Source organism: Branchiostoma belcheri, unplaced genomic scaffold (assembly GCF_001625305.1).
Source record: "Branchiostoma belcheri isolate BF01 breed outbred unplaced genomic scaffold, Haploidv18h27 scaffold9, whole genome shotgun sequence".
Taxonomy (NCBI): Eukaryota; Metazoa; Chordata; class Leptocardii; order Amphioxiformes; family Branchiostomatidae; genus Branchiostoma; species Branchiostoma belcheri.
Genome location: NW_017804575.1, coordinates 1254532 through 1267178, shown reverse-complemented (window position 1 = coordinate 1267178; position 12647 = coordinate 1254532). Strand labels below are relative to the sequence as shown.

Genomic DNA, 12647 nt, shown 5'->3' with positions numbered 1-12647 from the left:
TTGGGGATTTGGTTTCCCCCAACACGTGGAGGGCTAATCAATCTCTCGTGAAATACACACCGGGAAACCTATGTGAGGCGGGCGGGACAGAGCTCTTTCGGTCCCGATCACGATCAGACTGCATACCAGGCTACTCCCACCATGGTTGGTGGTAGCGACTGTGGGAGCGGACGTATTACTAACCAGGATGGTACACGAGCTATGGCCTCACGGTACTTGATACATTTAAGACAGTCACGCTGAAGTCAATAGAGTAAGAACTACACTGTAACTCACAAATGCGTGAGCCATGTAATGATTTGTTGAATTCTACAGAGTATGAATGTACCAGTGCCTTTTCATTCTTGATAAGGCCACACCGACTTAATTTTATGGATGACATCCTCTGAAGACCCCCAAACTAGTGCGCGCGGGCGAATAAAAAAATCCGGCCAAAAATTCAAATGCTACTAAACCACAGGAATACAAAGCTGGTATAGTGAATTTACGGCAGTACATATTGACGTATACTACAAGCCGGCAAATGCTGGCCTTTTGCGGAATTTATGAATCAGCACTGTAGTTCTTGAGTCGTGGAGCTTCGGTAGCCTGGGTGCCCGGCTCCGTATTGTCGCTAACTACCATGGACTACCCAGGCCTAGACAGAGCCTCAGTGGACTTGATCTTTTTTTTTTTTGGAGAACAGGCGAAAATCAATGCGCGCGATGATGTCATCCATAAAATTAAGTCGGTGTAGCCTAACACCGTGTGCCAAAACGGTTTTATAGCAAACTAGAAAAGCCGGAGATTTTAACTAGTCAAACGACGCTATAGCTATGGCATTATTTCTTTCGAGTGTGGAACATGGATTTTGAATGGCAAATACCTAAGAAGTATCTTGTTGCTGTCAATTTGAATGCTACGCACACTGCACTATATTACATGTATATCCATTACATTAAGCAGATAATTTAGGCATAGATAAAGAACATTTCCGTGGCCAAAGCATATTTTGATATGATGATGATAACGTTAAGTATTTTTATAGTGTTGTACCTATCTCATACACTTAAACAGTGTTTAAACATCCTCTCCTATCCTTGCAATAGTTAGATACTAAACTACTGAACTACCTTTTTAAACATTATATCTGCAAGTGACTAATGACTTCAAGAGTAAAGTACTGTTTTATTAGCTTGTTTGTGTGTCAGTCTGTCTGTATTCCCGCAGTGCAATATCTGTATGTTCCGCTAGAGGGTGGTCACAAGTCAGGTCAAACTTAATTACACAACAATTGTAACAGGTACAATGTATGGCAAGCTCTTCAGAGTTACTACATATCTTACTCTTATGTCTACATTAATGCTTATAGGTTCTATGTATCGAAAATAACACTATACCATTTCGTAAATGTGATATATGTGATATATATGGAACATGGCTTACATGATAGTACACAGGTTGTTCTACATAACTACAGACTAGAAACTGGGCTATATAGAGGGTGTGACGTCTGATATCAATACAGATTCTTTATTGACACAACAAAAGTACAGAGACTTTTGTATGGTCTTCTACAACTTAACTAAAGATCTAACAAAGCTAAATACATGTGTGGATAACGTCATCTTACGTACAGAGTATATGTATGATGTAAGGATAAAGGTTTAACTATTCTCTAACATGTGTTCTCTAAGATCGAAACATTCTTTAATGTATTTTCCTATTATATATCTTACTACGTCGCACATTCCTTACACACAATGCCCCGCGTAAAGCGTTTACAATTACACAAATAAACTTGAGATCGAAACCTCGTTAGTTGCCGTGTTATGCACGTTATGTCTTCTTTCTTATTCAAATTACCTGTACCGGCTGGCAGCAGAATAGGAATGGTAATAAGTACAGGGCAGACGCCATTTCAGACCTGACACAAGTCTGGAGAGGAACACGCACTTCACCACGAGGTATGGGCTTTCCAATCTTATGTTCTTAAAAGATCTTCGTGCTAGTACAATGCAATGTTATATATATAAACCATAAATCATAGAAGTACAGATAGGAGTTGGTTAGTCTGCATATTTCTAATGTTTAAGCTGTGGCATATTCCACAAAATGTCTCCATATAACATTTGGGCCTTCATGGCGGTATAGAGGAAGCGGTTTATTTCTCTTCACATATGCTGCAACTATACTATAACATTGGGAAGGCTCTCTATAACTTCGTTTTGCGCCTAGGGTGTACGTGTCGTGTTGCACGTGAGAATTTTTTTTTTTTTGCTACAGCTCACCCACGGTGACAAATTCTTCTCTATACTTCGGGCCACATTTCTCAGGGCCTGCAAGGGGGGTCCCGACAACGCTCTACGCTGAATTGGAAACCTCTCGATTACCCTTTGCGATAAATTCCAACTAGCTACAACGCATTACGTAGAATTAAAACGGTGAATACGCTCTACGCAAAATGCGCCAATTACGCTCTATGTTGAATTAGAGCGGTCCGTCTACGCTCTACGTATAATTACATGTAATACGGCCGATTACGCTCTACGGAAAAGGGCATGCGGGCCCCCATTTCTGTTTTCGTTGCTGTGTCACAGATACTTACCCTTTTAGTCGCATGTTTTTTTCATGTTGTTTAAAATTGACAGTACGTTTGTTGGTCAACTTTCTTTCTCAGGGTAACTCAGACGACAGACAAGCATGGCTATCCTGTTCTGCCTGTTTGGGATAATTGTTTTAGGATCTGGAGTGAACGGCCAAGGTAAGTCAACACTTGCACAAAAAGTCACATAGGCCCTGTTCATATGAAGTCAGTGAAGGCGCTTTACATATGGTTTCCCCCGAAGCCGGTTTCAAGTGGCCCCATCTAAACGCTCCAAATCACATTAAAAGTGCCTCGATCCCAAACCACTTCGAGAGGTGGTTTTGAATCGGTTTTTCCCACATCGCGATTTGCCTCTGAACGCAATGTGATTTCAATGTGAATTAAGCTGGTCATGGATTACGGGGTGATATTTCTTTATTTATATTGTATGGCACGTGGACCAGATGTGAGGAAGGCGAGTTACCCGAATCGCGGTTCGGGTGGTTTCATATGAACAAGGCCATGGTTAGCATAAAGGGTGACCATAGCGGTAGACGTTAAAGGCCTGATATAGAACCATTCCCGTGTCAAAATTTATAATAATACGTACATAAAAAAACGTTACGTTGTTAAGGTGTATACGTCACGTTTTTAGCGTCCATACTTCACGTATAGAAAAATGTACGGATACGTTACGTACATATGGTTCTGCATGACATTTCTGTGTCAAAGTTGTGTATTTTTAAAACAAAACGCAGGTTTTGTGGCACGAAAACGATGACATGATATAGACATCATTTTTGTGGCACAATAACATACCTAAAAGCGATTATATATTGATGGGGTACTGATTGAATATTGATTGAGTATTGAGTATTGATTGGGTATTGCTTGAATATTGCTTGAGTATTAATTGAATATTGATTGAATATCGACTGGACATAAGGCCACACCAATTTAATTTGTTGGTTCTCGGGTTCGCCTCTTCATTTCTTTCTGATTTGCAAAAAAAAAATTCTGGTTCTGAATGCTCATATTTTGCCTCCAACAGTTGATGAAAGTCCATTTCTTCCTAGTTGTTACAGTTCTTCCATCTCTCAATGAAGTGGTTTGATTAAAAGTTCAAAATTCATTGTTTAAATATCAGCCCAGCCTTTTGTGCTGACTTCATGGCTCCTGTCGTAGCATTTGGAGCTATAATAGGATGCCTAGACCTGTTTTTATTATTTTTTCGCCCTGTCGCTTCATATTTTTTTTGGAGAACCAACAAATTAAATTGGTGTGGCCTAAACACCACTTGCAGAAGGTCTGTCCAATCTCGTGGTATTGGACTCGGACGTTGCCTACATCACGATCGGCTGGACTGTGTCTCCCGGATTCAACGTGTCCAGCTACCGCGTGCGCTATGCCGGGCAGAACCGGGGCGGCTCCTACCGGGACCTGTCTCCCGCCCCGGGCCCAGACGACACCACCGCCAACATCACCGGACTCCACGCCAACGAGAACTACACCATCACCGTGACGTCATACGGACCTGACGGCAACAAGACGTCTGAAGTCAGCACAGTAGAGTTAACATGTTAGTCACATTTACATTTTCCCGCCATCTGAAATCAGCACAGTAGAGTTAACATGTTAGTCACATTTACATTTTCCCGCCATCTGAAGTCAGCACAGTAGAGTTAACATGTTAGTCACATTTACATTTTCCCGCCATCTGAAGTCAGCACAGTAGAGTTAACATGTTAGTCACATTTACATTTTCCCGCCATCTGAAATCAGCACAGTAGAGGTCACATGTTAGTCACATTTACATTTTCCCGCCATCTGAAGTCAGCACAGTAGAGGTCACAGGTTGTTATGTTTACCGAAGGAAAACATGTTGTTTTTACTCAGTTTCTTCCTCCTCTTCTGTTCCAAACACTAACCTCTGACCTGGCCAATGACATGATTTGTTGACGTCCATCACCATGGTGACGGGTGTTGGGTTACATAATGTTGCAATTTCATGGTCTGCTCTACTCCTGTCACCATATAATAGTAGTACATGTATGTGAATATGTGTTTGAGTACAAATTAACAGGGCAGACCATGTCCGAAGGTAAACATTATGCATTTGCTTTGCAAATGTTACTTCTCTAGTTCTCATTTACATTTTCCCGCCATCTGAAATCAGCACAGTAAAGGTCACAGGTTGTTCTCGTGTACATTCCCCGCCATCAGTAGACTATAGATAGCGACCATTGATCAGTACAACGTTAACGAAATACCACGACTAACGTTTCTATATCTTAGTCTTGTGACAAGCAAGTTACAAAGTAGTGGCTGTCATTTTGGTAGTACAAATAGATGTGCCCCCCTCCCCACCCGTTTGAATTGTATAACCGTTATTTTGTTCTATCATAGATTACTATATAATGTCAGTGATATGCGACCAGACCCACATGGAGATCAGCTTCCCGTTGGACGGTCTGCCAGGCATCAACGCGGCAGGGCTACATCTGCTTAACTCCAGTTGCCTAGCAACGGTCGATGACGAATATGCCACCTTGAGGACAGGGCTTCAGGATTGCGGGACGATTCAAGAGGTACACATTCAAGTAAAATGTTAAACTTTATTCCAACACAAGGATTATACAGAGATCAAATGTTCAACGACCACAGTCGCCTTCCTCAGGATAATGAATGACCAATCACTTCAAAACGTAATCTCGCGAGATTTACGGTTAGAGACACGTGACCATATTCACACGAGACTTTACGGATACGTGACGTAAGCAATTGATGAAAAGTGCCAGGGAGTAGTGCCAGGTACACATCTTGTGAACAAACTGATTTACGACAATAATGCGACACTTTGATGTAAGAAATCTGTGTGCAAGAAACATTGTAATTGTGTGGTGAATCTAAGAACCACGTGAAAGATCTTAGAACATTATTTCTTGAGCTTGATATCAGTGTTTGTATCTTTTTTTTTGTCCCAGAATTACGGAGATAACAAGTTCAGGTTCAGGAACAAGGTTATGGGGGCATCTAAGTTGGACGCGAACGGAGCACAGCGATACCAGCCGTTCAGTAATTCGTTTCACTGCGACTTTGTCCGACTCTACACCAAATCACTGGAACAGAAAGTACTGTACATAATTCCCGACTCCAGGTTAGTCAATAGTTTTGTATTTGTTTGTTTTGTTTTGTTTGGGTTTTCTTTTTAATGCCCACGAAAATGATAATGATCATTCTGGAATGCTCATTTTCACATGAGTGAAGTGAGGAAAGTCGTGTAAAGTGCCTTCCAAGGGCACAAGATCGGTGATAGGGCACAAGATCGGTGACAGGGTTCGAATTCGAACCCGGGACCTCTTGGTTCCGAGACGAACACGCTACCGCTACGCCACACGACCCCACTTTGTTTGTTTGTTTGATTTTAGGTTGTGTTGATTATATACGAGCATATTTTTGCCCCGTGGCTGGGCAAATGGGCCTGGCAGATATGTCATAGTATTATTCTATGTTGATGTAATTTTCAAAATGACGCTATGTAGTGTTTTGAGTACAGTTTACGCCACAGGGAAATGTTTACTCAAGCAACTTAAACCTTACTCATCTGGATAGGTATTGAAATCTTTTAGGCGTTTCAAGTAGCGTCCACTACTTGTCGTCAGTGACTTACGAAAATAACAAGCGTGTCGTTTACTTAGCTTTTCACCATTTTAGTTTTATATGATGTAACGATGTTGTATATGATGTAATAGTATATTATTATTGTCAGTTGACAGACAGTTGTGGCGAACTAACTTTGTATGCTCCACCTCTACGGAGGATGAATGATGATGATGATGATGTCAGTAATACTTAGGTGATTTGTAACTGAATTTGTAGTTGTAATTTTCACATAAGATGTGCACTAGTCTAGTGCAAAAAGTGATGTTTATGTACAAGTTATGTATATGCCGCGCTATTCGTGTATATTTTTGTCATTGTAAAAGCTGCTTAATTCAGTCTTAAGGCTGCAAAAAAGCTTCCAATTTACTGTACTATGTATGAAGTATGTTTTTTTGCAAATAAACCAGTCATATAAGACGATGTTCAACAATCAGTTTGTGGTGTTTTCTACAGTTTGGAGTTTGAGATAGAACACGGCAACAACACCTTTACCTTCGACATGCACCTGTACACGTCAGCGGACTTCATCCACAAGTACGAGGCTGAGGACTATCCAGTAAAGGTCAGTCATGTCAGTAATTTTTGGCGACGTCTCAGGGAGGAGCCTAATGGTACAGTATTGTGTGCAATTCGCAAGAATTCTAGGAATTGTACGGGCATTTTGTCCATAGGAATTGAATGTCCACAGGCATTTCTCTGACCCACATCAATGCCCACATTCCTGGAAACCCTTGGGAAGACCCAGAAGACCTATCTGCCACGGATGGCCCTACTTTCTGTGACCCCGGGGCTCGTTCACTATACACTCGGGGGAGGAGTTCACAGTGTCTGTCTTCTTCAAAATCATGAAACGATAGCAGTGCCATGCAAACAATAACTCCAACATCAACCACCGTCGCCATGGCAATGTATGTTTTCATTGCCAGTCTTGTTAAACATGTGGTCCTGTTGTTTCAGTTCTTCCCTACCGATAACATGCACGTGGGGTTAGCAGTGCAGACCACCCTGACAAACCTGGAGCTATTCGTTCAGGACTGCTTCGCCACTCCTACGTCAGACAAGAACGACGCGACTAGACTTGACGTCATCGACAACGGGTTAGTCTAGCACGTCCAGGGGTGCCAGAGTATACAGTGCAATTTTACGTAATACAGTGCAATCGTATTAGTATACAGTGCAATTTTACGGAATACAGTGCAATCGTATTAGTATACAGTGCAATTTTACGGAATACAGTGCAATCGTATTAGTATACAGTGCAATTTTACGGAATACAGTGCAATCGTATTAGTATATAGTGCAATTTTACGGAATGCAGTGCAATCGTATTAGTATACAGTACAATTTTACGGAATATGTATTGTAGTGCAATCGTATTAGTATACAGTGCAATTTTACGGAATACAGTGCAATCGTATTAGTATACAGTGCAATTTTACGGAATACAGTGCAATCGTATTAGTATACAGTACAATTTTACGGAATATGTATTGTAGTGCAATCGTATTAGTATACAGTGCAATTTTACGGAATACAGTGCAATCGTATTAGTAGAACGTACTGCACCTGCACGAAACCTGTAATGTATTAAGCATAGCACTTCATTCTCATATAAAGTCGTATTCGTGCATAAAAGGTTAACATCCCCTCTGTAGTTTTCAAATGTAATGTCGAAAAAAATATCGTTTGCAACGTTGACCAAACATCCAACAAAAACCGTGAAAAATAACAACGCGCTTATACAACGCCGGCATTGGTGAATGGTCACGTGTTCGAACGTTCTAAATGACTAGTCATTTGAACCAGACGAGCTCGAGGGTTGTACATGTAGTAGAACAGACAACCCAAAAATTGGATTTTTATTTTGTCGGAACAAAGCCTAGTGGCTTAAGGAGAAAGAATTCGACGTATTTGCTGATGCTTGTATTATGTTGTATACTTGTATAGAACACTAATAAGGAACAGCACGAAACTGACACAGTCTAAGTGCCGGAAACAGCGTATGCTAAACAGTACACTACCTTATTGTGTCCGCCTGCTGAATGACAGTTAATGTTATAGCAGTATTGTAAGTCGTGATGATAGTGATTTTATAGGATTGTTTTAATTCTTATTTGTAACATAAAATGATAATAAGTCTAAGATTTAAATTACGTATTTGTGTAAGGAAGCCGCAATTCAGCACTGGTGCTGCAAAGATTTTTTATGTTGAATAAACCATTCTCTCTCTCATGTTGTCTCATTGCAGGTGCGACACAGACCCCACACTAGTGACACAGAGTGATGGGTCTGACCCGCTGGTTCACCAGTTCTCCGTCCAGGCCTTCACTTTTCCAAACTCAACGGACAACGTGGTAAACATTTGCATTAATATGCTCTTCCTGCAATTAACCTAGTCTTGACTAAAACTCAGGCAGTATAAGAATAGATAGTAATAGGTAGAATGAGGTAGTAATAGAATAAGGAGGGCTGGCGGAAAAGAGTCACGAGCATCCGTGAAACTCTCACGACAAGATGATGATGAAGGTAGTAATGAAACCATGATTTAATACAGTTTGGATACAGAATTGTGGACAGCCCATTGTTTACTAACATTGAAAAGTTTAATGCAAATTCGTGCCCGGAGGCTAATTACAAAATTGTATACTCTATGAAATAGAGTATAAAATAACTAAAGTCTACATGATAAAGGTTGTCTAGAACTATAACTATGTCTAAAACTATGTCTATGAAGGGTTTGACTTCTCTTCTGTAAACCATGGAAGACGTAATGTTCAACCTTTTCCAAAATTTGTGGGTTTTAGGAACTTAAAAGAAGAATAGTTTTTTCTTGGTCTGTAATTATAAGTTTAGAGAAATTGGGATAAATTGTAGAAGTTTGAATAGTCAATTCATTTTGAGCGTTGTGCATGACCAGCAAAGGAACCAGTGCTGCTTGTAGGAATTCTGATTCATGTCAGAATCTGAGTCTTTTTTTTTTTGTTTCCAGCTGTACCTCCACTGTACCCTGGTAGTGTGCATGGCTAGCGACAATTCGTCCCGCTGTGAGCAGGGGTGTGTACCGGGCCGCAGGCGTAGGGACGTGTGGGACCACCGTGACAAGGCGGCGCTAGTCCAGACGAAAGCGGGCGAGTTTCAGGACAAGGTGGTGTCCATCAGCCAGGGACCGATCCTACTGCTGAAGGCGAGCCCGTCCCAACGTAAGAAAACACATGATACTTCACAGAAGACGCATTACATAGCGTGCGTAGTCCAGTGGTTAGCGATCCTGCCTCAGGACTAAAAGGTTGGGAGTTTTGGCGACGTCTCAGGGAGGAGCCTAATGGTATAGTATCGTGTGCAGTTTGCAAGAATTCTAGGAATTGTACAGGAATTTTGTCCACATGTACAGGCATGGAATGTCCACATGAATGTCTCCCACATCTATGCCCACATTCATGGAAACCCTTGGGAAAACCTGTCTGCCCCGGATGCCCTACTTTCTGTGACCCCGGGGCTCGTTCACTATACACTCAGGGGAAAAGTGTACTTTATCTGTCTAGACTAACAGGTACCAAGCTTCCTCAAAATCATGAAATCATATCAGTGCCATACAAACAATAACCCTAACAGCAACCACCGTCGCCATGGCAATGTATGTTTTCGTTGCCAGTCTTGTTAAACATTTTTTTTTTGTCAACTTCCCCAGAAGCGGAGACAGACACCCCTCCCATACCGCCGACCGTGCCTGTAATAGTGGGGGCAGCAGCAGTGATCCTGACAGCTCTGACTATCCTGGTGTTGTGGTACAAACGGGACAGGACTGGGACTTTACACACAGACGTTGGCGTTACCGGTACGTTTAGTGTATCACATCTAGTGGGCTAGCTTTGAGTTTAAACGAATGACGTCGACGTTTAATCTATTGCGCATTTTTGCCACACTGGGTTAAGTACAGGTCACAACAAAACAAGATGAACAGATAAAATTAACAGATACAAAAAAGAAACTAACCTGTCGTTGTATAAATTCAACTAAGTATGGTATTCCGATATTGAAATTGTAGATAAATTTTATAAATGTACGAATCAATACAACCATAATTTTGATAAGACCACAATGAACTGCAACCTTGTCATTAACGGACAGAGAAATGTAGTTACTGGTTGAAATATGTAGCGGAGTATCAAGTTAGATATAAAACAACGGGCAAATACTAGTGCCTATCGTGTACAAAATGGCGGCTACAAGTCATGTGCCATGCCTCTGCGTCGTTACCCAGGTAACCAAGGCCACGCCCACCAGATGGAGAGGAGTTGGGCATGTCAAGTACGTCAGACAGCTACCGTATAGATCTGACGTCATCACATCGTCTGGACAGCAGCAACATGGCGGGCGTCTGCACTTGTTTTCTGAATGTCGGCCTTTCCAAGTACATTGTAGTACTGCATATGGATCCAGAGTTGTAAGAATGTTTAGGTTCAAGTCCAAAAAACTTAAATTCAAGAACCGAGTCCGGACTTACTACCATAAAAGACATTTTCTTTCCAAACAACCTAAAACCCTCCGTAGATTGCAAAAACTTTGCTACAAAATTAAGAAAGCATTGCCATCGGGCTTCGTCAAGTGTCAGCCTCCATGTTATGTGACCAAAGTTTCACCCAGACAACATTGCAAGGTTGCCAACATGCAATTTTGTATGTGCCATGGTTTTAGGTCCGGACTTGCAAGTCCGGAACTGAACCTAAACCTCTGGACTTGAATCCGGACCTGAACCTAAATGTGAGTTCAGGTATGCAGCACTAGTACATTGTGTAGATGTCTTGTTGACCGCAAAATGTGAATTGGATTATCATAATCTACGAGATGATGTCTTGAGATAACTTAGAAAAAAAAAGAAAAAAAAAATAGAAATATGATTACCTGTAATTTCAAAATATATTTAAAAATCAGATTTGTATTCGACGAATTCCTTATATAGTACTATTTGTCAAATTGTATCAGAGAATTTATAGAGACTATTACAGAGTTCCTATGATAAATAAATATACATTTAACATTTTACACAGATATGTATACAGATATAGATGATAAATATAGATAAAGATAAAAATATAACTACTATATCAACTTGTTCTGTATAGCGAATTAGAGCACATCGGCATCGAAGATTTGACACCTTAGTCTCCAAGCAGCAAAATTTCAGCAAGAGATCTGCTTGGAGATTATCGACATAAAGATATGATCCCGCTCATGTTGAAAATTTAATTGCCTTATGCCGATGTTTTCTTGTGGACATTGAATGACCATGTTGTGTGTTGTCGTAGCAAGGGTACATGTTTTACAATCCATGCTGTTTATCACGCCACCAAAGATCAATAAACCATGTGCGTTGAATGCATGCAAAACCTCGTACTTTTGGTGTTCTTTTGGATTTTGTAGGGGCAAATTTCATATCATTAATACCAGCATATTAATAATGACATATTTATTTGCAAAATCATGCCCGAAGGCTAATTGCTTTACAGAGTCAAAGATACTATACGGTACAATAGGGAACAGACATCTACTGTCTGGAAAATACTTGTACTTCTACTACAACGCTTGCTATTATGAGGTTTGACTTCTTGGAAGGCAGTGGATAATGAATAGTCCCACGTTCTGCATAATGAGTGGGCTTTGTGATCTTAGTAGTCTTTTGGTGAATTTCGAACTTTAGATGATGAAAGGATGAAAAATTTCAACATATTCAGCGTATTCTATATCTAAAATGATTACAACATTTAACCTTATATAACAATGAAGTTTTTTGCAAATCCATGCCCGAAGGCTAATTGCAAGTTACAAACATAAAAGAACTCTGAAACAGAGTATAAGATAACTTCAAAATGTACATAATGAGATCTAATTGTCTAAAACTATTGCTATGTCTAAGGCCGTGTTTATGTCTTCACCCAAACCGCGATTCGGGTAACTCACATTCCTCACATTTGGTCCACGTGCCATACATTCCTTTCAAAACGTGCCCGATAACGATTCTCACGAAACTACATTCATTGTTGTTTGATGAAAGCACGCTAGGTAGCGTGTCATTATTGTCAGAGGTCAACGACCTGCTTGCTGGTGCCCCCTCCCAGTGTATCTCGGCCGAATGCCGACGTGGTCCCGTGAAGCTCGCCCTAGAACGGATACATTATTTGACCATTACTGCTCTTTAAGTTGCTGACACGTAAAATTTGGTATTGCACATAAATAAAGAAATATCACCCCGTAATCCATGACCAAGTGAAGTTACATTGAAATCACATTGCGTTCAGACGCAAATCGCGATGCGGGAAAACCGATTCGAAACCACCTCTAGAAGTGGCTTGGGATCGAGGCGCTTTCAATGTGATTTGGAGCGTTCAGATGGAGCCACTTGAAACCGGCTTCGGGGTAA

At 40.9% G+C, this 12647-nt stretch overlaps 1 protein-coding gene across 2 annotated transcripts; it reads left to right on the top strand.

The window, feature by feature from the left end:
* Positions 1-1853: 1853 nt before the first annotated feature.
* LOC109487864 (ZP domain-containing protein-like) lies at positions 1854-10723 on the top strand. Of its 2 annotated transcripts, none has more exons than XM_019791965.1 (11): positions 1854-1946; positions 2660-2743; positions 3870-4145; positions 4973-5154; positions 5551-5723; positions 6683-6791; positions 7187-7326; positions 8478-8583; positions 9219-9429; positions 9921-10064; positions 10491-10723. In XM_019791965.1, exons 2-11 carry the CDS (start codon positions 2683-2685, stop codon positions 10559-10561), a joined length of 1473 nt encoding a protein of 490 aa, XP_019647524.1. In that variant the 5' UTR covers positions 1854-1946; positions 2660-2682; the 3' UTR covers positions 10562-10723. The 2 variants fall into 2 exon arrangements, with proteins under 2 accessions (XP_019647524.1, XP_019647523.1); XM_019791964.1 differs by having other exon boundaries at positions 9918-10064.
* The last annotated feature ends 1924 nt before the right edge of the window (positions 10724-12647 follow it).

Coding starts and splice junctions, on each gene's coding strand:
- LOC109487864 (XM_019791964.1), top strand. CDS start 2,683: ATGGCTATCCTGTTCTGCCTGTTTGGGATAATTGTTTTAGGATCTGGA. Junction 2,744..3,869: donor ATCTGGAGTGAACGGCCAAG/GTAAGTCAACAC, acceptor CACCACTTGCAG/AAGGTCTGTCCAATCTCGTG. Junction 8,584..9,218: donor CAAACTCAACGGACAACGTG/GTAAACATTTGC, acceptor TTTTGTTTCCAG/CTGTACCTCCACTGTACCCT.